The sequence below is a fragment of the Lonchura striata genome, chromosome 12 (genome assembly GCF_046129695.1).
Source record: "Lonchura striata isolate bLonStr1 chromosome 12, bLonStr1.mat, whole genome shotgun sequence".
Classification (NCBI taxonomy): domain Eukaryota; kingdom Metazoa; phylum Chordata; class Aves; order Passeriformes; family Estrildidae; genus Lonchura; species Lonchura striata.
Genome location: NC_134614.1, coordinates 3,362,649 through 3,388,249, shown reverse-complemented (window position 1 = coordinate 3,388,249; position 25,601 = coordinate 3,362,649). Strand labels below are relative to the sequence as shown.

Below are 25,601 nucleotides of genomic sequence, written 5' to 3'. Positions count from 1 at the left end.
GGATCTAAGATCCTTGGAGTTTAGACCTGTACTGTGTATAAATGGAGGAGCTTTCAATCCCTAAGGCTTGGCACTTGTTTTGAAGTATTCAAAATCATTTATGCTTAAATTGCAGTTCTCCAGCCTTACCAGTGAAGGCCCTGCTTCTGCAAGCAGCAATATCTTGCATCAAACAAGTATTTTCTCCTCGTTAGGGTGCACTTAGCTTAACTACTTCACTTTGGTTTCATGTTGAAGAGGTAGTTTCCTTAGTTGCAAAATATTTTTCCTCAGATTTCTAATCCAGCCAAACCAAAAAAACAAAGGAAAATATTCAAATTGTTATAAGGAAAAGTTGGGAAAGAAGCTGGACCTTAGTCTGAAAGGTCTGTTTTTCCATTAATGAGTGTACATGGCTCTGCTTAATTTCCAGTGCTTGCTTATAATCCTTGTTTATAATCCAAATTACCTCTGTATCAAATGGTGTTGTTTTAGAACAGAAAATTATTAATGCTGGAAAGGCAGCATTGATTGCTTCCCCTTCCAAGCAGAGGGAGCTTTCCTGGGCCAGGTTCCCATGGAGCAGCTGAATTAATGGATCTCTGTTTCCTGAGGGAAAGTGACTCACACAGCAGAAATCACCAGGAAGTAATTGATGCTTTGCCACCTCATGTCCTCAAGCCAAGCCTTTAATTCTATTAATCCACTTTGACCTGTCATTATATCCAGGAAACTACCAGCAAATAACCCCTAAACAGAGCAATGGCTCCATGGGCAGAGCCCACAAACCACCCGGAGCCGTCCAGTTTGTCTGCTCAGTGCCTGGAAGGCAGAGCTGGATTCTTCCTTCTCTAAAGAAAGACAAGGAGAGCAGAGCAGGGAGAAGGAGCAGCTCTGCTCATTACCATGAGAAAGGAGCTGTCAAAGCACCTCCTTTTTCCATCCTCCCTCCCTGGCCAGCCTTTTCCTGAGCCAGGTTGGAGCTGAAATCAAAGCCTGGGGTGAGGGATGGAGCTGCAAGGAGCACACGCGGGCAGTGGGTGTCATTGGCACCCTTAGATGTGAAGGGCTGGGGCTATTTTCGGGCTAAGAACGATTTATTGCTCAGATAAACATCAGTCTCAGAGGCTCTGAGATTCTAGAGGATCAAACATTTGGCCATAGCTCACAGTAGTCACAAGTGCTTTCTTACACGGCAATACAGAACTTTCTGACCCAACAGAGAGTTGCCACAGAATTTATTTTGCTTTTCTAACCCATCGCCTTTACTTACTTGTGCTGCACTGCAGATATTTTTGTCCAATGGCTTCTGTCTCACTTGCACACAAATGCTTCTGTTATAACTTCCAAACTCTAGCTCGCTCCACACAACCACACCCCTACACGATAAACCCTTCACCATCTTATCAGTACAGGTTCTCACTTACTTAAGGCATATTCTTGCTTACAACTGTAGAAACACAAGTGTTTGATTTTTCTGCTTAATGTCTGTGTATTGTATTTTTACATCTGCCCAAGCTTCTTCCGAGGCTGCAGATCAAACTCCTCAGTGTCTGTGGAAGTTTCTGTTTCCCTGATTCTCACAAGTGGGGATGGGCAGGGCAGGCAGCACAGCTCATCTCTGGGCTCCTCCACTTCATGGGGCACAGGCTGCTGCCTGCAGGGCACGGCGGGCAGAGAAATCCCCCTTTTGCAGCCCTCATCCTGCCGGGAGGGGAGGCTCCTGTGTGGAGAGCACCACCAGCCAGGCGTGCATGTCACCTGTGCTCCGGGCTGTCCTTGTCATGGGCACCTGAATCTCCTCAGGCAGCCTGCAGAAAGGCGCAAAATAAAATTTAAGTGGCTAATTTGAATTGAGTTCTGTGTTGTAACAGCTCACAATGGGTAAGATGAATGTGGGCTGGGAGAGCTGCTGAAGGACAGATAGAAAACCAGGCACTGCGTTGTTTTTAAAGGCAGGTTTATGACCCTGAGATAAGTGGAAAATCATTTGTTCACTGTGATATACTCGCTTACCTTGGTTTGCATAAGAATGTACTGGTGTGTCTTTGAAATTCTTATTTGCTTACAAGGTGATAAGGAGGTTGAGATTAGAGTCCTGGGTGTGTGTATCTGGTCTGTTTGCTGTATCTCAAAAGAAGAGACTTAGAAGCTATCACAACGACCAGACTCAGACGACATCTGGAGAGTCACGCCTGCAAGGAGAAGGGGGGGGGATAAAAGGAAGGTTGGGACAGAACATTTTTGCGCGCCGTTGGTGGAGCAGGAGACTCCCGGCCGCCCAGCGCTGTGCTTTGCCTGCCTTACTCGCTTGCTATTTTAAATAAAATTGCTTTATTGAATTAAGACACTTCAAATTGTCGTGTCACAATTTATAACAATTTGGTGCCGTGACTCGGATGGAGAAGTAGATCAGTCGCTACGGGACGATCGAGAGGCGCCCCGCCCTTATGGCAGCCCGGCTGCCCCAGGCTTTCTGATCACTCTCCACCGACGAACCTAAATTGAGTAACGGGCAAAGGAGAACCGGTTACCCCTGTAATCTTTGTGCACGAAGAACCAGCGAAGACGCAGGACGCGTGAGTATAGGCCGGTTTCCCGCTCGGTTTGGGGTGGTTTTCCCGGAGTGCTGTGTGTGAGAGGTCTCGTAGAGACCAAGTGAGTGCGGACTCTGTATTAGTGCGTTTTCCATTCCCCGCGAGGGGCTGGGCCACGAACCAGGGGAGCACGTGTGTGAGAAATTGAGCGCACTCCGGAAGATGGGACAGAGGAAAAGCAAGCCCTCTGGTCCCACGGGAGAGGGGACCCATGCTAAGCTTCCCCAGATTCCCAGGGATAGCCCCTTGGGTTTGATGATAATTAATTGGGATGCTTTCCCATCTAGAAAAGGGAAAGACAAAGTTAAAATGATACATTATTGTATGGAAGTGTGCGGGAAGGGCCTAACCCTAATTCCCATGCAAGGAATGTAGAACAAAGGGAGAATCGGGAGCAGAGTTATATTTCTAGGGAAGGAAAAGGAAGAAGTCGTGAAATTGTCTGCTTCTACTGTGGAAAGAAGGGACATATGAAGAGGGGATGCAGACAACGGATAGCGGATGAGAAGGCCTTTAAGGAAGATTAGGGGTGTCAAGGGCTCTATTTGTTGGGGAAGAAACATCATAAGGAGCCCTTGGTAAAGCTTAAAGTGGGACCCCAACAACAAGAGATGGAATTTTTAGTGGATACCGGGGCTGAAAGATCCACGGTGCAAGCCTTGCCGCTTGGATGTAAAAAGTCATCTGACACTGTACATGTAATTGGGGCAAAAGGAGAGCCCTTTGAGGTATCTGTTATCAAGGATGTGATGGTAGAAACTGATTCCAAATTTGGTATAGGTTCTTTACTACTGGTACCTGAAGCAGATTACAATTTATTAGGGAGAGATCTGATAATAGAATTGGGTATTAATTTAGAAGTTGTAAATAAAGAATTACAGATAAAGCTCTGCCCTTTAAGGGTGGAGGATGAAAAGAAAATTAATCCTGAGGTGTGGTATACCCCAGAAACGGTGGGGAAATTGCAGATTAAGCCTTTCTCAGTGGAAATAAGTGATCCTGGCAAACCTGTAAGAATAAAACAATACCCTATCCCTAGGGAGGGAAAATTAGGACTAAAACCTGAAATAGATAGGTTTTTGGAAAAAGGGCTTTTAGAGCCCTGTGTGTCTCCCTTCAATACTCCCATCCTGCCTGTAAAGAAGTCAGATGGGTCCTACAGATTGGTGCACGATTTAAGAGAAATAAATAAGAGGACTTTGGCCCGGTTTCCGGTAGTTGCAAATCCATAAAAAGATTTAAAGGTAATTGAATCCGGACCACTAAGTAACTCCTGGTCTGCACAAGCTTGTGAATTATATGCAGTACTCAGGGCTTTAAGGTTATTAAAAGGAAAAGTTGGAACAATATACACAGACTCTAAATATGCATATGGGATAGTGCACACATTTTGAAAATTTGGGAAGAGAGGGGACTTATAAACTCACAGGGAAAAGATCTAATTCATCAAGAGCTAATTGTCCAAGTTTTAAATGCCTTAAGGGGCCCGGCTCAAATTGCTGTGGTCCACTTAAGGGGACACAAGAGAGGATTGGACTTTAGAAACAGGGGAAATAATTTAGCTGACCAAGAAGCCAAGAAAGCAGCCCTACGAACTCGGGGGGACATGGGGCAGAGCGACACTGTATCTGTGGACTCCCCCAAAGAAAAATGGCAAATATATAGTTTTACCACTCAAGAAAAGGAAAAATTACAAAAGATGGGAATTGAGGAGGGGTCTGAAGGGCAATGGAAGCTCCCAGATGGGAGAAATGTTTTACCTAAAAGCAAGGCCTCAGAAATTTTGCAAAGATTGCATGACCAGACTCATTGGGGAACTCAGGCATTAGTAGATCAATTTGCCACTAAATATATGAGTATTGGAATCTATGATTTGGCTAAAAGAGTAGTGGGAGATTGTCTGATCTGTCAAAAAGTAAACAGAAAACATCTTAGGGAAAGGCCCATGGGAGGAAGGGAATTAGCTCACAGGCCTTTTGCCAAAATACAAATAGACTTCACTGAATTGCCTAAAGTGGGTAGATATAAATATTTGTTAGTAATAGTAGATCATCTCACCCATTTTGTAGAAGCTTACCCCACTACTCGGACTACTGCTCAGACAGTGGTCAGAATATTATTAAAAGAAATAATCCCTAGATATGGGATAGTAGAAACAATAGATTCTGATAGGGGACCCCACATGCCATATGATTTGGAGGAACCCCGAGACCACCCCCAGTTGAAGGACTATAAAATAACCTCATATATTATTGCCTTAATGAAACACCGCAATGAACTTTGGGAAAAAGGAATCATTACGCAAAGACCCCCTTTAGATTTAAAAATACATAAAATGCACCCAGGAGACTATGTGTTAATAAAATCCTGGAAAGAATCTACACTAACCCCACAATGGGAAGGTCCTTATCTTGTGTTACTCACTACAGAAACTGCAATTCGGACTGCAGAAAGAGGATGGACACATGCCAGTCGAGTAAAAGGACCAGTTAACAACACTGTGTGGCAAATAACCAGTCCTCCCGGGAACCTGAAATTGAAGTTACAGAGAAACTAATGGACTCTTATCAGATTGAATACACATCAGACTTATATTACTTAGATAGTGGACTAAGTAGTAATTCAAGTGTTAGAGTAAAGTGTAAAAATCAAAATTGTAATTGCTATCCTTTTGTATGCTATATCTGTAAGGTGTGTGGGGAACAGTGGTGGTCACATTGCAACAGAGGGTATCCTCCACGAGGAACTTGCAATTCCTGTTGGAACGTACAAAGAGAGATTACAGCTTGGGTACTGACCTGTAAAGTGACTAGAGGGGAAATCCGATTGGAATCTAAAGAGTAGTGGGAAATTTTCTCAAAGGGCATTCACCCAGACTATTACTGCTACCATACAAACGAGCCGAGCCCATTTGTGGCAGAGATCATAGAAGGCCTTTGTAAGAAAGACCTAAAAGGGGTCAGTTGTACCGCACCGGAGGTAAAAGATCAGAATTGGCGTTCTTATTGCATGAGGCAAGGCACCAGAGGGCATAAATCCCCTCCTGAAGAATACTCTTGCTGCCGAGAAGATGGTACACCCTGTGGCTCGAAGCACCTGAATCGACGGGCGAGGCAGAGGAGTAAACAGCTGTGGAGGAAGGAGCCCTCAGGATGGAATACGCAAGCAATATTTGCGGAACTACCCCGGGACTGGGAGTAAAAAAGGCAGAAATAGTTTTTGGGCTCAAGGGTATTTTGGTGACAACCAGCTAATAGAGGGAAAAAGTCACAAGGGTATAATTGTTGCAGTGTGAGAAACCAGACCCCACATGCCATTTGCTTACTGCTTGTGATTTTCCTTTGTATATCTTGTAATACTGCAGAAATAACAACTCATGAACCTTTCAAGTGGACTTTAGGAAGATGGGAGGATTCACGAGTTATAAGGGGCAATACTACAGCTGGAGCTCCCACTTTCCAGTTACCTGTGGCATCCTTAGGTACTCGTTGGGGTTCCCATTGGGTTTCATCGTTTAATATGTGTCCTGCTTCGAATCTTGGTAAAGGGTATTGCAATAGTCCTGGACAATATTACTGTGCATATTGGGGTTGTGAAACAATAGCTGGTACATGGGACCCCCCCACTCCTGACCCATACATTAAGGTGGTCTGGAAGCCAGATGGTTGTATTCCTCCCGGCTACTGGACAGGTCATAAACCCCCAGAAAATATTTGCAGGAATATACAAATTACTGCATTAAGGCCAGAGGATAGTATATGGTTAATTGGAAAAACTTGGGGCGTTCGTTTATATTCGGCTGATTTTGGCAATTTTGGTAGCTTAATATTTATAAAGAAGGAAATTGTGCCCCCTGATCCTGAACCTGTAGGGCCAAACCCAGTGTTATTAGAAAAGGAGGTTGTTTTAGCCAACCAAACAAAAGAAAGGGATCAGACCCAGAATAAAATTCAGAATGAAAACACTTCAGGAGACAAACAGGAAAAAACCCAGGAGGGTAATATACTCTGGAAGGTTATGAAAGTGAGTTATGGTGTCCTAAATAGAACCAACCCAAAACTGACGGAAGACTGTTGGCTGTGCTATAATTTAAGACCCCCATTTTATGAAGCCATAGGGGTCACTGCAAAGCCCAGAAGAGTGAATGGAACTAATCCGAATCAGTGTTTGTGGAAAAAGGGTAAAGAGACAACACCGGGGCTTACCTTGGCTCAGGTAACAGGGAAAGGGAGATGCATAGGAAAAATCCCAACACAAAGAGAATACCTTTGTGGAGTAATAGAAACAGGTGGAAAGAAACCGGCTGACTGGCTATTGCCAGCAGCTAACACTAAGTGGGTATGTAACACTCTGGGTGTCACACCGTGCATCTCACTGAAACTGTTTAATCCAAGCCAAGACTACTGCATCCAGGTAACGATCATGCCCAGAATTACCTACCATACAAGTGACTACATATATGAACAACAAACTGTGCCAGAACACCATCTAATGAAAAGGGAACCCCTCACTGCCTTAACTATTGCAACTCTCCTTACCATTGGGGGAATAGGAGCTGGAACTGGGGTGGCATCCCTAATAAATCAACAAAAGGAATTTAAAGCATTAAGAATTTCAGTAGAAGAAGATCTGAGTAAAATTGAGCAGGCCATCGATGGATTGGTAAAATCATTAAGGTCCGTATCTGAGGTGGTGTTGCAGAACAGAAGGGGTTTAGACTTGCTATTATTACAACAAGGGGGATTGTGTGTAGCCCTGAAGGAGGAATGCTGTGCATACGCTGATCATACTGGAGTTGTTACAGACACCATGGCAGAATTAAGGAGAAGATTAGAGCAGAGAAAGAAGGAAAGAGAGGCACAGCAAAGCTGGTATGAATCATGGTTCAATCAATCTCCTTGGTTAACTACCTTGTTATCCACCCTTGCAGGACCTCTGATACTGATAATATTGGGACTGACCTTTGGGCCATGCATCTTCAATAAGGCAATAAAAATAGTAAAGGGACGATTAGAGGCAGCACATTTAATGCTCATTAGGGCAAAATATGAACCCATACACAATGTAGATGAGACCCTAATACTAAGTCACCAAGAGTTACAAAGATTCAGTGAACAAAATAAAGATGAACAAGAAAAAGGGGGGAATTGAGATAAGTGGAAAATCATTTGTTCACTGTGATATACTCGCTTACCTTGGTTTGCATAAGAATGTACTGGTGTGTCTTTGAAATGCTTATTTGCTTACAAGGTGATAAGGAGGTTGAGATTAGAGTCCTGGGTGTGTGTATCTGGTCTGCTCGCTGTATCTCAAAAGAAGAGACTTAGAAGCTATCACAACGACCAGACTCAGACTACATCTGGAGAGTCACGCCTGCAAGGAGAAGGGGGGGGATAAAAGGAAGGTTGGGACAGAACATTTTTGCGCGCCGTTGGTGGAGCAGGAGACTCCCCGGCCGCCCAGCGCTGTGCTTAGCCTGCCTTACTTGCTTGCTATTTTAAATAAAATTGCTTTATTGAATTAAGACACTTCAAATTGTCGTGTCACAATTTATAACAACCCATCCATCAGCTCAACATGCAGAGACCTGAGTTCACTTTCAGGGCTTTATTATTTTTGCTGAAGTTAAGCAAACCAATGCTTTTGCATTCTGGTTTGCATTTTAACCAAGCTTAAAATGAGGCAACTTTTCAGTGACAAAAGTGCTCCCGGGACTCTGGGAACACATGCCGCCATGCCAAGCTTTACAAAAATGCTTCATTTTTTCCATTACTTTATAAGTGAAACCGTAAACCCATGATCTGGCCCAGCATGTAATATATAAAGTGGCAGGTCAGAGGTGAGTGCTATAAAACAGGTGTAAAAAAGCTTATGTGGCTTAGATTGTGTATCCTTAAATTTAAAATACTTCCCCTCCTTCCTTGATTAAACAAATTCATCTGCACACACCGGTGATGTACTTAGTGGATGAAGTGCATTGTAAACGCCTTCTATATTTTAGAAGATTAATTTGTGCTGAAAAAGCTGCACCCTGTCTGATGTTAAACCCCAGGATATTTCAGTTGCTTCCCTCTCATTAAACCCTGCAGAAGAGACCATCGTTCAGAGATGAGTCTGAACCAAACTCTGCAACTAAAAGCAGAGAGGTTCCAGCTCAGTAATTTGATTCATGTCTCCACTAAAAGTGCATCTGAATCACAAAACTTGGATTCAGATCAGAATATCCACTGAGAGGGAGATGGATACCTAACTTTGGCTTTGTCCTAATTTCGACCACAGCTGGTAATCTGGAAACATGTTTAGTGTGGAGATTTCTGTACTTTAGTTGGAGAAATATGCTTTATAACATGAAGAGAGCCTGACAGAGGAATGGTTGAACGACAAGGGACATGATACTGTAAAATTAATCTAAATAGGGAGGGCTACGTGACTGCTGCAAAGTTCGCATGGCCCTGAAGAATAGATGGTGTGCAGAAAGCAGGATATTGAAACTGCTTGGTATGTAGAAGTAGATAGAGAAGAACAAACGAGGACTAAGCTGTTCTAACTGCAAGGCCAGCTAGACAGGCATGTATCTTTCACAAAGATAGTTTTAAGATAATAGTACAAGTCACATAGCAACCAATCATGAGCTTGGCTTTTGCAATATGTATGAGCTAATTAACGAACATATATAAACTGTGTAATCTGTCACAATAAACTGAGACTTGATGATCATGATATCATGAGTCTTGTCTCCCGCGGCATTCCCTCTAACAACAACATATGGTAAGGAAAGCTGCATTATTGTGATTAGCATTTGATTTTTAGGTGAAATAGTACTGGAAATAAATATTTTTAAATTGCTCAATTAGTCAAGATATGAAAACCAAGGATCGACTGTGAAGAATTGCAGAATGATCCTAGGACACCGAATGATGGCATGGTGGCAGGTACCAAACAAATGAAATCAGATTCATTTTGGTGGCTAAAAAACAAAACCAACCCCAGACAACACTTTCAGCTTCAGTGAAACAGACACAGCAATGAACTCAGAGTTTATTACAGCAAAATTAATTACAAAGGGAACAGAGAACAATACAAAGAAAGTAATTATGCACATTCACAGAACACCTGTATCAAAACAAGGAAATTCATGATTCTTCCACCAAAACCAATTAAACTGGAAGAGGCCTAGAAAAGGCAACAAGTGTGAGAAGGCTACTTGCAGATGTGGAATAGAGATAGCTTTGGAGAGATATGAAATGGATCTGTAAAATTTTCATCCGAAGATGAAGAGGGGAGAATTGTTCAGTGTCTCAGCACAGGAACTGTGACTCAGCTCATGAAAGCAGAGGCAGGCTCAAAGAAGACAAAACAAAATTATTCTCACCCAGTGGGTCCCACAAGCTTGGGGCACCTTCCTGCACAGTGCTGAGCTTGAGGAAAGGTTACACAGATCAACAAGCAATTAAAATATCTATTTAAAAACAAACAAACAAACAACCACTTAGCAGGTATTAAATAGAAAGATGACTCCACCTGAGTCACCATGGGAATTACTGAAATACTGCAGTGAAAGGCCAGGGGAGGACTAAGGATGCACCAGATCCACAAAAAGCCAGCCCCTGCCTGGCTCCAGCCTGCCCACACCGTGGGCATCCACGGCTGCTCCTGCCCATGGAGCTCAACCAGTGCTGGTGCCGGGTGGGCTTTGCTGGTGGAAGCACCTGGACACTGCGGTGACAGCTCCTTCTCTTTACAGCAGCAAAAGAGCTGATTTGGGAAGCTGGCAGTCGAGGTTCAGTTGAGCACTTCCAAACCATTTCCAGGCAGAAACAGAAGGTGAAACTTGCAATTATCACAAGCAAACAGTGTGTTCTCCTGTTCTGATGCCCCTTCTGGGAATCAGGAACACGTGTTGTGGGGCCGGCTGCATCTGTGGGAGCAATGGGGAGCGTGAGCCCGTTCTGTGCTGCACTGCTGAGCTGGCAGCACGGTGCATACGGCCAGGACGTTCTCTGTTTGCCCAGAGCTGGGGCCTGCAGGCACCTTGCCGCCCCTTGGCACAGGCTGTGCCCCCCAACAAAGCCCAGCAGGCCGGCAGGAGAGCCCGGGGCCAGCGCAGCTGCTTGGGCCGTCGCTGCTTGGAGGGACAGGGGCCAAACCCATCCTTGAGCAGACCCTGCCAGCCCTGGCCCTCCCTGCTCTGGGACAGCTCCCCCAGCCCCAGGGGACAGACCATCATAAAGTCTACAGCCAGCAAAGAGATCGTCCCTGTAATTGTGTGCTGCTTTTCTTCCCTGCTGCTGGTCCCACAAACATCCCTCACACTGCTGGAAATGCCCACACATGGTCTGATCAGTCCGTATGATTTTCCAGTGTGCTCTCCGAAATTTTCCAACAAGTTGACTAATAAATTCCAGGTTACCTCTGTGAATTGCACACTTGAGTTTCCCTCATTTTTTCCCAGTACCTGGAAATTCCTTTATCTAGTAATGGCCTTGAGGATCTCTGATACAATTCAGTCATGATTTTTTTTTACTAAGACAGATGAAACAGCCTTATTGGTTTTCATTTTGGCGGGTCTGGTTTTTCTCTTAGCATGATGGTTTACTTCTTATCTACATATAAATATATTTTTATTTATGGTTTTTTTTGTTCCCCAAGCAATTATTTTGGCAATCTGTCATTCACTTCATGGTTAATGTTCCATATATGAACAATTCTAACTCTCTTTTTCTAGGAATATAAAGATCTCAGAAAGCTGTATTTTTAATTTTGATAATGCTCTCTCTCCCCACTCCCAGCTTTTACAAGGGAGTGATCCTTTTTGAAACACCCACTCCTAAGTTTTCAGCGATCCTTTTGGAAACATCCCTGAGGATCGGTAGAGTTATTTGGGAAGTGCTTGACTTAACCTGGCTAACAGATTATTATGTTTGGTGCTATAAACATGATTTGCTTTAAGCTTCACGACCACAGTCCTGATTTGTGGCTCAGTGCATGGATGCCTGTCTGAATTAAAACAATGTTTGTGTGGCCACTGAAGAGCTTAGACCTCAGAGATTAAAATTCCTGGGAGGAGGAGGAGAAAGAAAGGATAAAATTCTGTTTCAAAGGCTGTTTCTTCTATCCTAGGATGCCAGAAGTATGGTAGACTACACCTGTCTTCAAATGTCATTTAACTACAGAAAAACCCTCTACAGTGCCAGACACCAGGACAAATTACTTGTCACTTTGCCTCACAATGCGTCAACATTAATTCTTCTGAGAGGTATAGGCTTTAGCTGCAGTCTGATTAGAGCAAATCAACGTTGTGTGAATGGCAAGAAGAATTTGCTTGTGAACAGATGAACATGTCCCTCTCAATAATGAGCAAAATTTGCCTTGACTTGGAAGAAAGTAGACATGGAGCAATGCAGTATTTGGGTTTTATCCAGTGATAAAATGGGGCAAGAAGCTGTAACAACTTACCTGTTTTACAGAACACAAGTACTGATACAGCCAATAGTACACCCACACAAAGGGATCTTCAGGACATTCCACTTATTTCTTAACATGGCATGGGCAGAAAAATGCTGGTATTTATCTGAACTGGAAGCCGTGTTCCTCTCCTGTTTCTCCTTGAGCACACTGTGTGTTATTTGCAGACTTCACTGCCGAGCCCATCAATCCTCTCTTGGCCATGTGCTAAATGGCACAACTACCAAAATACAGCTGTCAGCATAATCAGCCCAGCACTAATCCAGCACTGCTTTGATGGTGCACAGGAGCACGGAATGGCTGGGGTTGGAAAGGACATTTAAAGGCCATCTCGTCCCATGCCCTGCAGTGAGCAGGGACAACGTTAACTAGGTCAGGCTGCTCAGAGCACGAGCTTGAATGTCTGCAGGGTTGGTGTCCACCTCTCTGGGCAACCTGTGCCAGGGTTTCAAAACCTACAGTGTGTGAGAACCCCGGCCTTGCTCTGGGGTCTCATGTGGTGGTGAAATTCCTCCTCCAACCCGTGCTTCCAAAGAAAAACTCCGCAGGCTTTATCTGTTCGGTCTCAAGGCAGTTTATTGCTAGTTATCTAACAGATTATGTTCTTGGACTGCGGCTGTTTGATCAGCGGCCTGGGTAGAGGCACACACACACACTGACATCCTCTCTATCTGCTGTCTTCTTCGTCTCTCTCTCCACCCAGGGCTGCTGTTCTCTTTTATAAGATATATTACGTATAACATGTTTACAATTATTCCCCAATACATACTATCTACGTTGCCAAGTGTTTTTCTATTCTAAACCAATCTGTGAGTGCCAACTTTACCAAGAACATGGAGGTAAGGAAAAAGAAGGAGGAAGAACAGGATCAGCCCACTTTCCTCCATCTTAGAACTTCTGACCCCCATGTACAAAGTGAAAAACCCCGTGTACATGTGTTAAAACCCCCCTGTACAATACTAAAAAAATTTCCCCTCTACTTTGTAACTACTTTTACTATACTATCTAACCTTTTGTGATTGCTTGTTCCACCTCCAAAGTTGATAATTCATTCCATGGCTCAAACTCAAAGTCACAGCTGTTTTCCAGCTGTCTGCCAGGGTCTAGAATGCTTCTGACCAAGGCCTGGAACCTCTAAAAATGTCTGAAAGACATTTTGAGTTCCCACAACAGTGCAAAGAATGGGTTTCTTTTGCCTAGTCTGAATTTACCGTCTTTTAGATTAAAACCAATCCCCCTTGCTCTGGTCACAAAAGGCCTTACTAAAAATTCTGTCCCATCAGTTTTGCAAGCCCCCTTAAGGTACTGAAGGGCAGCAATCAGGTGTCCCTGAAGTCTTCTCTCTTCCAGGCTGAACAGCCCCAGCTCTCCCAGCCTATCTCCAAAGCAGAAGGGCTCCAGCCCTCACAGCATTTTGTCCCTCCTCTGGACTAGACCCAACACAACCATGTCCTTCCTGAGTTGGGGACCCAGAGCTGGATGCAGTACTCGGCTGTGGTGGAGACGGAGACAATGCAAAGCAACACGCTCCATTTCCAGAAGGCTTCAGAGCCTGTTTTTATTGTAGCATGCATGCTTTTTCTACATTCTGACAAAGCACATAAGTTTACACTTGACTCACTGGTCACAAGAGACAAGCAAAGTACTTATTGGAATAAGGCAGTTGCAGGTTTCTCTTATTCATCCTTCTTTCTTTCTTGGTTTGTATGTCAACGCCCTTGGTAGAAAATTCTTCCAGGGGTAAACATGTATTCTCTTATCAAACTTCTCTGTGGCTCACCGAAGTCACTGTAAATTGTGGGAATCATTAGAATTAGAGGGTTTTGGGAAAGTTGCAAAAGGCAGACCTCAAAGACAGCAGAACTGCGACTAAAGCTAGGCAGTATGATTTGTCAACAGAAAAATTATATAGGAAGTAGAAAAGTAAGGACAAATAGAACAATGGTCTGTGTATTAACACTTGGCTAGAATAACTCCCTAAGATACAGAAAAGTATATCTAGCAAAATATTAGGATGTTCTAAGCTTACTAATGGAGCTCTGTGCACTGGGTTTTAAGGCTTAAAATACAAGTAGGTATTTTATTGGAAAGAAGCAAGCATTTTTTTAAGCAAAGGTACATGTGCTTATAGTGGTTGGATAAATCGCTTGTCACTATGCTTTTGCTTTGTATGTCTGGTCAAAAAACTTTTACAGAACATTGTAACATTAAGTTCTTTGTCTGCTGTCAGGGATGTGAGCTGCTGGCATCTGCCCATTGTCACAACCATGTAATGAGACTGATGCTAGAAAAGAAACAGGTCGAGACGTGTTCCTGAGCAGTCCTGTCCCGTTCCTGATTTGTACACAGACCCCCAGCCAGCAATATGAAACATCTTCCACAGTATTCCAGGTGGAGTCTCACCAGAGCAGAGCAGTTCAGTCACCTCCCTCAACCTGCTGGGCACTGTGCTTTGGATGCACATGGCTGGCTCATATCCAGCCTCTCATCAGGCAGCAGCCCCAAGTCCTTCTTGGCCGGGCTGCTCTCCATCCCTTCATGCCCCGAGCTGTGAGATCAGCTGGATTGGGACTGTGTCACAGCCCTTGGACAGAGCTGCTGGGCAGGATGAGCTCCTTTCCAAAGAAGGCAGATCCCACTCGCCCACGCATCTCCAGCCTGAGGTCACAGCAGGCTCTGGGGTCACAGCAGGCTGAGGTCAGAGCAGGCTCTGAGGTCACAGAGGTCCCAGAGCCCCGTGGTTCCAGGGCACCACCACGCCCGAGCAGGCAGTGCTTGAGCACAACTGCTGTGGCAGCAGGAGCGGTGGCAGCAGTGCTGGTGACATTACGACAGTGGTGGCAGCGAGAGCGGCGGGACTGGCACAGGGCAAGGCACCATGGCCCTTGCTCTGCGCCTCCTCCTCCTGCTGCTCCTGGCCGTGGCCCTGCCTGCCAGGGATGCCAGGGCTGCTCCGCTGGAAGTGCGGGGAGCAGGTGAGCCGGCAGCCTGGCTGCCCTTTCCCGGGACAGCGCTCCCTGCTCCCTGGGAAGAGCTGGGGATGGATTTCCCGTGGGCTTTAGGGAGGGTTTCCTCTGTGGGAGGGAGAGAGCCCCCGTGGGCCCTGGGCATCCCCATTATCCTCTCCAGGGATGTTACACAGTGCAGGGAAAGAGTGTGGAGAGTGGCCAGGAGCCAGCCCAGAGCTCGCCAGGCCCCTGTGCAGCTTTGACCTTGTCCATTGCCACCTGGCTCCCACAGCCTTGCCTGAGACCCTTGCAGCGCCCAGTTCCCTGAGGCAGAAGGGGATCCCAGAACAACATTGAAATGGGTCTGATCTGGGTTCCTTTCTAGACTGGAATCGTGACTTGGATGATTTGGAAATGCTGGTGAACGATGATTTGATGACCTTGCCAGATGCTGACGGCAAGTTCTCAATATGCCTTCTGTGACAGTATAATCGCTGTCAAGCTGGCAAGAGCTCTCTTCTACCATTTCCCTTAAGTTCCTCTAAAGGTTGACGGATTCAGGAAAATTTTCCCCGGTTCTTTTCTCAAGCCCTGAATTATCCAATTAGATCACTGTCAGTGGGAGGAAGGAGCATTTAGCTGTCCATCTTCCTCCCGTGTGCAATGCCAGAGTGTCCTTCCCTGCGCTCTGTGCAGCCACAGAGAAGAGAAGAGAGGGAAGGGGCCGGGCCCAGGGCTGTGCCCCGGGGCTGAGCCTTGGTTGCAGCCTGAGGATATCATACAGTGTCACAGGAGGTGGTCTGTCCTGCCTTTCTTTGCAGATAACCCTGCTGGTAAAAATGATCTGGCTTCCCAACCCACGTTCAGGATTGAGCCTCTGGGAGATGCTGAGGGTAGGTCAAGGCCTTTCCCCCTGCGAGAGCTGCCAGCTCAGAGCCCAAAGCTCGGCCAGGGGGGCATCGCTGCAGGTGCCAGCACAGAACCATGCACATGTGTGCCCTCGCCCTGGGCCATCCCCTCACCGCTCCTGCGGCTCAGTGCTGCCCGTGCAGATCTGCAGAGATGGCAGAAGCTTCTGTGGCTCTTGAGTTACAGGTGTGGCTGCAGAGATGATATTTCCTGCTCCTCTGCTGATTCCTACACAGAAGTTTGGCTCCCATCACAGGGGTGAGTAGTGTGTCCCTACTGCCCCTCAGGTTGAGCCATGATTTTGTGGGTATTATTCCTGGGAATTGGTTTATGTTTCTCTAAGGTCCTCCAATGGGAAAGAACAAAGCTTCAGGACCCAAGAATAACCATAAGGCATCTGAACACATGAGGCAAATGCTGAAGGAAATGGAACAGTCTGGACAAGGTGGGTGCATTTCCCTCAGCCTTCCCCTGGGACTCAGCAGCCGGGGCCTTTCCCTGCACATCTGGACAGGCCGTGCCCGGCACAGCGGGAAGGGATCCATGGCAGCCTCGCTGCCCCACTGCTGCTCTCACAGCCTGCAGGGCTGTTTCCCAGCCTGGCCTGGCTGCAGCTTCTCCCCAGCCTCTGCAGGAAGGCATTTGGCACAGGCTGACAGGGAGCCCCAACTGCACCATGGGCCTGAGATGCCTGCAACTTCCTGGTCTCCAGGCAGATCGGAAAGGCAGCTGTTTGTAAAATGGAGGGCCGTGTGGCAGTCTCAAGAGCCTTGGCCTTTTCCTGATCCTTATCCATGTCTTTGACAAGTATTATATCCTGAAGATGCCACCTCCCCAGTCGGGAATGGTTCCACCTGATCCAGCTGTTTTCCTTTCTCCAGAGGTGGACCACAGGGCTTTGCTGAAAGCAGCATTTCCTGGCAGAAGCAGTAGCTCCATTCCAGCCCTTGATACACAAAGGGAGGAGATGCCAGACAGCACCACAGAAGGTGATTGCTGTGCCAGGCTCAGCCAGGCCGAGCAGTCCTGCTGGGGTCCCTCCATGGGCGACACATCCTGAAACCTGGGAGTGTTTGCACAGGGAGCCCAGGATGGGGAAAGGGCAGAGGGGGAGAGCAAGGCTCCAGTGTGTCCTGACAGGGCCTGGCTCTGTCCTGTGGGGCTGGGGGAGCTGTCCCAGGGCAGGGAGGGCCAGGGCTGGCAGGGGCTGCTCAGGGATGGGTTTGGCCCCTGTCCCTCCAAGCAGCGACGGCCCAAGCAGCTGCACTGGCCCCGGGCTCTCCTGCCGGCCTGCTGGGCTTTGTTGGGGGGCACAGCCTGTGCCAAGGGGCGGCAAGGTGCCTGCAGGCCCCAGCTCTGGGCAAACAGAGAACGTCCTGGCCGTATGCACCGTGCTGCCAGCTCAGCAGTGCAGCACAGCGCGGGCTCACGCTCCCCATTGCTCCCACAGACATCGTCACTGAAATAGGAATATATGCTCCGGATCCAGTGCGCCTCCCAAAAATTGTCTGCCCCCAGGATGTGCGCCGGTCCTGCATGATAGGCACGGTGGTGATACTGTTCTCAGTGCCACTTGTGCCGATTAGCGGCTATCTTGGCATCATGAAGCTGTAAGAGATCAGATGTTCAGTTGTGGAATCTTCTCTCCATTTTTTCTGTAGTTCTGCGCATAGGAGGGGTAGCCTGACTCATAGTCAAGCTGCAGTGGAGCTGTGGCCAGTGTCGCAATTAAGGGATGAATATTGTGTGTATCTTAAAAGAAGCTTTATTGATGTAGAGTTATGTTATTGTGATTTGTTGTTTAGATGTTCTCTGTCCTCCCCACAGTTCCCTTCCCCCGCAGTCCCTATTGTTCCCACCAGGCAGCCTCGGCTGTCTAGGACAGGTAGAAAGAACGCGTGTGTCTTACTCACATATCCTTTGAACAGTGAGTGACAAAGGCTTTCCCAGGAAAATCCTGCGAAGGCTTTGAGAAAGCTCAGAGAAAGAAGAAAAACAATTATTTTCATTTGCTGCATCTGTTCGACCCATGTGGAATGTGTTACATTGTGACATCCCAGAGATGTCTGTGTGACATCACGGACAGCTGTGTGACACCACAGAACTGTCATTGTGATGTCACAGAGAGCTGTGTGACAGCACACTGATGTGAGTGTGACATCGCAGAGATGTGAGTGTGACGTCACTGAGATGCCCGTGTGACATCACATAGAGCGGTGTGACAATGAGAACACTGTGATGTCACGTAGCACTCTGTGATGTCACACGGACATCTCTGGGATGTCACACAGCCCTCTATGATGTCACAATGACATTGCTCTGATGTCACACAGCTGTATCTGATGTCACACTGACATCTGTCTTATGTCACACGTATTTTTGTGATGTCACAATGACATCACTGTGATGTCACAGGGCTGTCTCTGATGTAACACTGACATCTCTCTGATGTCACAATGAGAACACTGTGATGTCACATAGCACTCTGTGATGTAACACAGACATCTTTGGGATGTCACAATGACATCTCTGTGATGTCACACAGCTGTCTGTGATTTCACACGGGCATATTTGCAATGACACAGAACTGTCCATGATGTCACATGGATATCTATGAGACATCACACAACCTCCTGTGACATCACACAGACATCTGTGGGATGTCACACACCTGTCTCTGATGTCACACTGGTATCTCTGTGATGTCACACAGACATCTCTGTGATGGCACTTCGATCACATAAGGTCACCAAGCTTTTTGTGGTGTCACACTGACATCACTGTGATGTCACACAGCTGTCTGTGATGTCATACAGCTCTCTCTGATGTCACACTGACATATAGTTGATGTCACACAGCTCTCTGTGTTTTCACAATGACATCACTGTGACGTCACACAACTGTCTGTGATGTCACACAGCGTTTTTGTGATGTCACATTGACATCACCGTGATGTAACTCAGCGCTCTCTGATGTCACACTGATATCTGCCTGATGTCACACAGATTTTTGTGATGTCACAATGTCATCTCTGTGAGGTCACACTGCTGCATGTGATGTCACAGAGACCTCTCTTTGATGTCACACAGTTCTCTGGGATGTCACAATGACATCACTGTGATGTCACACAGCAGTCTGTGATGTCACACTGACATTTCTGTGATGTCACACAGCTCTCTGTGATGTCACTCTGACATCTCTGGGATGTCACAATGAGAACACTGTGATGTCACGTAGCACTCTGTGATATCACACAGCCATCTCTGGGATGTCACACTGACATCTCTGTGACGTCACACATCTTTTTGTGCTGTCACACGGACATCGCTCTGATGTCACACTGACATCTCTGTGTTATGGAGATTGTTTACCAAAGAGGGATTTCTTCATTGGACTCTGGTGATGGCGTTTTGATTTCATTTGACCAAATGGAGCCACTCTGCATTGGACTGTCTCTAAGGGTCATGGGTTTTTCTTCAGTATAGCAGTAGTATAGTTTTTAGTATAGGGTAATATAGGACAGCTTAATGAAGCTTTTGTTCAGCCTTCTGCAAACATGGAGTCAATGCACGTCATTCCCTGCGGTGGGGGTCCACCACCATAGGTGTCGACATATACCCCTTGCATGGGAGAGTTAGGAATGGAAAAGCTTGTTGTTAGGGGGATGTGGCGTGACAACACCTGATCTTCAAATGCAGCTGCAAGAAATAAATTCCACCAATAAACGGCAAAAAAGGGTTGACTGGCAGACTTTGGGAGGGGCCAGGGGTGGCTGATGCACCCTCCAGGAATGTAAAAGGTGAAGCATCAATCTTGAAGATGGGGCAGCCACCTGGCAGGCAGCCATGGGGTAGGGGGCCTTCTCAGGCCTGTTCTTCCTTAGTAGTCCTTCTCTTATGTTTTTGTAAATGTTTAATAAACGTTTTAAAATTTTTAAAGTGAGCAGTTGTTTCTCACAAAACCCATTCCTAAGGTGGGATGGTTGTGTTACTCCTGACAGGAATGGGCTCCCTGTAGTTCGAGCTGTTCTGCAGCCTGTGCTTTTCCTACCCTGCTTTGCTCTTCAGGTGGCAGCTGCCTTGGGCAGGTTACTCCAGACACACGAGAGTGCCAGGGTAACCCCAATCCCTAAAGCTCTCACAGAGCTGGGCTTGACTCCAAATTAGGTAAGCATGAAACGGATTGTAAAGACTGTAGCACATCTGCAGTTTCAAGGGATAGAAAAGCCAGTGCTGCACTCTGAGAAGAAAGTCCACAGTCTGAGTTGTTGATGTCATTTAACTAATTTGCAGCTCATTGTGATGATGATGATATCATTGTGATGATGATAGTATCATAGAACATTTCCTTTTTTTTTTTCCTCCCCCAAATAAAATGGTGCCATTCAGCTTCTGGAGAAAAGAACTCTCAAAGGTGCAGTTTAGCAGTCATGGAGGCAGAGGTGGGGGAGAGACAGATATGCCCTGGAGGGATGCTCTGGTGGGCTCCAGCATTTAAACAAGCTACTTTGATACACAGACTGAGCCATTTTCAATACTAAATTGTTACAGTGTGCTTATGGGCATTCTATTTCCCCTTTCCGGGGACCCTGTGACTCTGATCAAGATAACCCTGGACCCCTCCTTCCTGCCCCAAGGGGGTTGGTGGACAGCCAGGCAACCCCACCCTGTCCAAAGTCTGTATAGACCTTTGACATTTCCTGTTTGTTCTCTTTTGCCTCGCTCTCCTCTTGGACACCACTGAAGAGAGCCTGACAGAGGAATGGTTGAACGACAAGGGACATGATACTGTAAAATTAATCCAAATAGGGAGGGCTACGTGACTGCTGCAAAGTTCGCATGGCCCTGAAGAATAGATGATGTGCAGAAAGCAAAATATTGAAATTGCTTAGTATGTAGAAGTAGATAGAGAAGAACAAAGGGGGTACTAAGCTGTTCTAACTGCAAGGCCAGCCGGACAGGCATGTATCGATCATAACGATACTTTTAAGATAATAGTACAAGTCACATAGCAACCAATCATGAGCTTGGCTTTTGCAATATGTATGAGCTAATTAACGAACATATATAAACTGTGTAATCTGTTACAATAAACTGAGACTTGATGATCATGATATCATGAGTCTTGTCTCCCGCGGCATTTTCCTCTAACAACTGGCGCCCGAAAGCAGGGACCTGATCCGAGCCTAAGGCGAGAGAGGTGCTGCGTTGGAGTGCGGGTCCTGCAGCTGGAAGGACGGCGAAAATAAAGAGAAGAAGCGAAACGCTCTTCTCCGCGCCCTGAGTGACCGTAGAAGCGGGCTCAGCCGATACGTGCTGCCGAAGCCTGAAGGAGCCAGCAACGGTACCGACGTAATCATGGAAAGGCAAGCAGCATATGATTTATTTAGTGCTTCTCTTAGAAAAAGGCAGATTAGGGGGATTGACTTAGATAAGGATCTCCCTTCGCTATTGCATCATGCTGAGTCTTACGGCTTTTTCGTTAACCCCCATAGTGTTCATGAACTTTCAGAATGGAGAAGATATAGGGATAAGTTGTAGGAATTAGTGTTAGATGAGGATAAACCGGGCAAGAAAATGAGTAAACTTTGGAGAGTGGTTGATAACGAATTGTTAATGTGTCAGGCAGAAAAGAGGGCGGTGGAAGTGATACGGACAGCTCTGGAGAAAAATAAGGAATGTAAACCCTCGCTTCTCTCCAGTGAGCCAAACCCTCCGGTTCTCACAAATTTTCCCATTCCCATCTCTGCTTCTGAAATACCTGTACCTCCCATAGACACTAGTAGCATTGAGGTGCTGGAAATTGAGATCCAAATTGCTTTATGGCAACGGGACTGGGATCCCAAATTCACTTTTTGTGAACGGGAATCAGGTAGAACGGAGCGGGCGCGGGGCCAGACAGAGCGGGGCCGGCCAGCACCGAGCCGGAGGCGAGCCCGGGGCGGAGCGGACATCAGCCGAGAGACGGAAGGCTCCTTGTTGCCGAGCAGCAGCGCAAGGGGGGAGAGGGGCGTTCCTGGGGCTCAGCCGCGCTGGAGCCGGAGCAGGCGGGGCGCGGCCGTGGCGGGGGTGTCTCTTCTCCCATCCACAAGGTGACACAACAAGGACGGGAGCGAGGCGGCGCCGCCCCTCATCTCCCCGCAGCGCCCAGCAATGGCGGCGGAGATGGCGGCACAGTCCTAGTTGCCATGGCAGCGACAACGCCCAGAGCAGCAGCGCCGCCGGTGGCGGGATCGCAACACTACAGCAAAAATTTCAACAGCATCTTCCCAATTTCTTACAAGAGTCAGAGACGTAATGAAAAAGTACAGCAGGACCGAGTGTTTTCCAAGATACCAAGAAGGATGAACGTTATGTGAATCAATGTTATTTCAAATATGATATGGATAAAAATCACTGTATAAAGATAGAAATGTTAGTAATGATTTAATTACCAAAAATGTCTCTGCAAACAAAGAGTTGAGAAAATGTCATCTGATGGAATTTTAGTATTGAGTTTGTAATCTCTGTCTTTAGGTTTTTATAGATAATAATATAAGTAATAGTGATTTTTAAGTTTTATAGATAATACGATAAATAGTGATTGTTAAGTTTTTGTAAGTAATGATAAGTAGTGATTGTTACTAATGTTATATGAGTGCTTTAAAAGGATTTGCTTAAACTATTTTAAACATTTCTTGTTAATAAGTTAATCATAAAATGTGAGTTGTCTGATTTTTGTGATAAGAATTATTATTAAGGTATTAAGGTATTAAGGTGTTGTTATAGTATTTACAGTCAGTTTTCATATGTTTTATTGTCTCTTTAGGTGATTGATTACAAGATATTTTTTCAGGATCCTGTGTTTTTGATTTTTTAACTACTCATGTGTTTTCTTTATCCAATCTTTTATGCAGCTGCAATTCATCTTCCTTTAAAAATTCATTGTCCAAATTTTAGTTCAAGATTTCAGACTTCAAATTTTCAGATTTCTGAAGAAAGGGTTTGTTGTATTTAGAGAATTTTTGTCTTGAAAGAGATTTTAAACAGGTTCAATTATTTAATAGTTTGATAAATTTTTAATAATAAGGTTTTTTACTTATAACTGTTATTTCTAAGACTTTTGTTTTATAATGTGTTCAAACATATCCTCCAATTAGAGTTTGAGCTCTGGCCAAGCTCTGGCTCTACATGGATGGTGTGATTGACCCAGGTGTTTTCTGCATCAAAAAGTATTCAAGTTTTTTTGGCTTGACAATTTGACCTTGTAGGGCAGCTGAGCCTCAAAGGGAGTTTTGGAGAGACATGATCCGGACATGTTTTATCCAAATCTCTGATGTTTTAAGGTTTATCAGCTGCTGCAGACTCTGGGATGACAATTTGATAGTGTAGCACTTGGTAACTGTGATTTTATATGTAATATTAATTGTGTATTATCTGATTGATTTTTATTTGTTATTAGTTTCTTTACTATATGCATTGTTTTATTCTTGATGTTTTTTCATGTTTATTATAAAGATGTTGATATTTCCATTTCTTCATGCAAATTTTAAGAAACAGAATTGAGAGAGGACCCTCCAGTCCCTGTGGGGAGTGTTGAGTTTGTTTGTGTTTTAGCAGGTACAGAATCTGGATAAATTTCAGTGAAGAATGTTAAACTTATCAATTTCAAGAAAACACTAATCTCTCCACAAGTAAATCAGAGGATGCACAGCAAAAGTGGATTGTGCAAAGATTTGTGTTTCACCCACAAAAGATTGTATATTTTTAATTATGTTACAGACTTTTTTACTAAGTTTTAATAAGTTTTAGTAATGCCTGTGATTTTTCTGTTTATTTTGCCATTGCTTTTCAATGGCAAAAGAAAAAGAGGGACAATCAATTAGATAATCAAAAGCATAACATTAAGTTTATCATAAATATAGTTTGTATTTAGAATTAAATTTGTTCCTTTCATGTTAAACAGAACAATCAAGAACATGAGAAATATGAAGTGGGGTGCACTTCTGTAATACTTACCTCATTTTCACCCCACAAGTTACTTCAGTGCAAGCTCTCACACAATTAAAAATCCTAGCCTACTGGACAGAAAAATAAATTAATATTTCATCTAAAATATTAAGTGAGCTTGCCACAAATATAGGTAGTATCTGTCATGCAGTTCTGCAAAACAGAGCAGCTGCCACTAATTTACTTCTTCTAGCCCAAGGTCATAGTTGTGAAGAATTTGAAGGAATGTGCTGTATGAACTTATCTGATCACTCTACATCTATCCATAAGCAAATACGAAAATTGACCGAGCTAACTCAACAGTTAAAGGTAGAGGATAGATTAGGTTTAAAAAGATAGCTAAAAGGATTGGGGATCAGACCATAGTTAAGAGACATTATCAAATACAGCATAATAGTTCTAAGCATAATTGTGATACTTTTGTTTGTTTTGCCCTGTGTGTTTACTTGCTTGCAAGGCTTGATGCAGCAGCTTTTGCAGAAAATGCTGAATGCACACCTTCTTGTACAAAAGGAAAACGGGGGAGATGAAGAGAGCCTGACAGAGGAATGGTTGAACGACAAGGGACATGATACTGTAAAATTAATCCAAATAGGGAGGGCTACATGACTGCTGCAAAGTTCGCATGGCCCTGAAGAATAGATGATGTGCAGAAAGCAAAATATTGAAATTGCTTAGTATGTAGAAGTAGATAGAGAAGAACAAAGGGGGTACTAAGCTGTTCTAACTGCAAGGCCAGCCGGACAGGCATGTATCGATCATAACGATACTTTTAAGATAATAGTACAAGTCACATAGCAACCAATCATGAGCTTGGCTTTTGCAATATGTATGAGCTAATTAACGAACATATATAAACTGTGTAATCTGTCACAATAAACTGAGACTTGATGATCATGATATCATGAGTCTTGTCTCCCGCGGCATTTTCCTCTAACACACCACAGAATAAAGAGAGCTGAACCAACGTATTTTGGGGTAAGAGCCTCTTTTGGAAATCTTTGCCATCTCCTGATATTCTTCCCCGCACAGCTTCAGACCTCTAGGCTAGCCTGATATTCAGGGGGCTGTGCGAGGGGGGGAACGTCACTAAATGGCTGCATTAAATGCTTTTCCAAGCCTTATGCTAGGCAGAAAGCTTTTAAAGCCCATGGGAGTTTAGCCTCCATGAGAAAGGCAGCATCAGCTCCTGTGCCAGGTGAGACATAGTGTTCAAAAGCTCAGCTTGTGTTTACAGAAGCCACCAGCCTAATGTAAGCAAGGCCAGAAAGCTTCTCCAGTCCTGCTGAGCGGGTGTGGCAGAGCTGTTGTGTTTTACAGCAGCTCCATGGCAGCGCAGCAGCTGCAGCAGAGGGCTCAGGACAGCCCTGGGGGGAGCAGGGTGGATGGAAGCTGAGCAAAGCCCCTGCTCTATGACTGCGGCACTTTGTGCAGAAGCCAACAAAGATGGTGACTTGAAGAGATTCCTGCTGTGCTCAAAGTTTGCCTCTGAAGACTGAGAGGTGATCTTCTCAGGAATCCCAAAAAACATCAGGGAAAAGGTTTTAGGTTAGTTGTTGTGATTAGGCACAAGTTTCTGGTAGGAAAAGATCCTCTGAACAAGGCTTTGAGTCACAGGGTGGCTTAGTTCTTCATAGAGGATAGATTACCAACTGAATACAATTTTAATTTTTATTCTAAAAGTGTAAAAATATTCTAAGTTTTTCTGAATTCTA

At 45.2% G+C, this 25,601-nt stretch overlaps 1 protein-coding gene across 1 annotated transcript in view; it reads left to right on the top strand.

Moving 5' to 3' along the window:
• The window catches only part of LOC144247009 (uncharacterized), a 60,143-nt gene extending 42,631 nt beyond the window's left edge, over positions 1-17,512 (top strand). The window contains exons 8-9 of the mRNA XM_077786208.1: positions 15,375-15,446; positions 17,349-17,512. Of these exons, the coding sequence (XP_077642334.1) occupies positions 15,375-15,446; positions 17,349-17,512 (236 nt within the window). The remainder of the gene's footprint in view (positions 1-15,374; positions 15,447-17,348) is intronic.
• Positions 17,513-25,601: the final 8,089 nt, after the last annotated feature.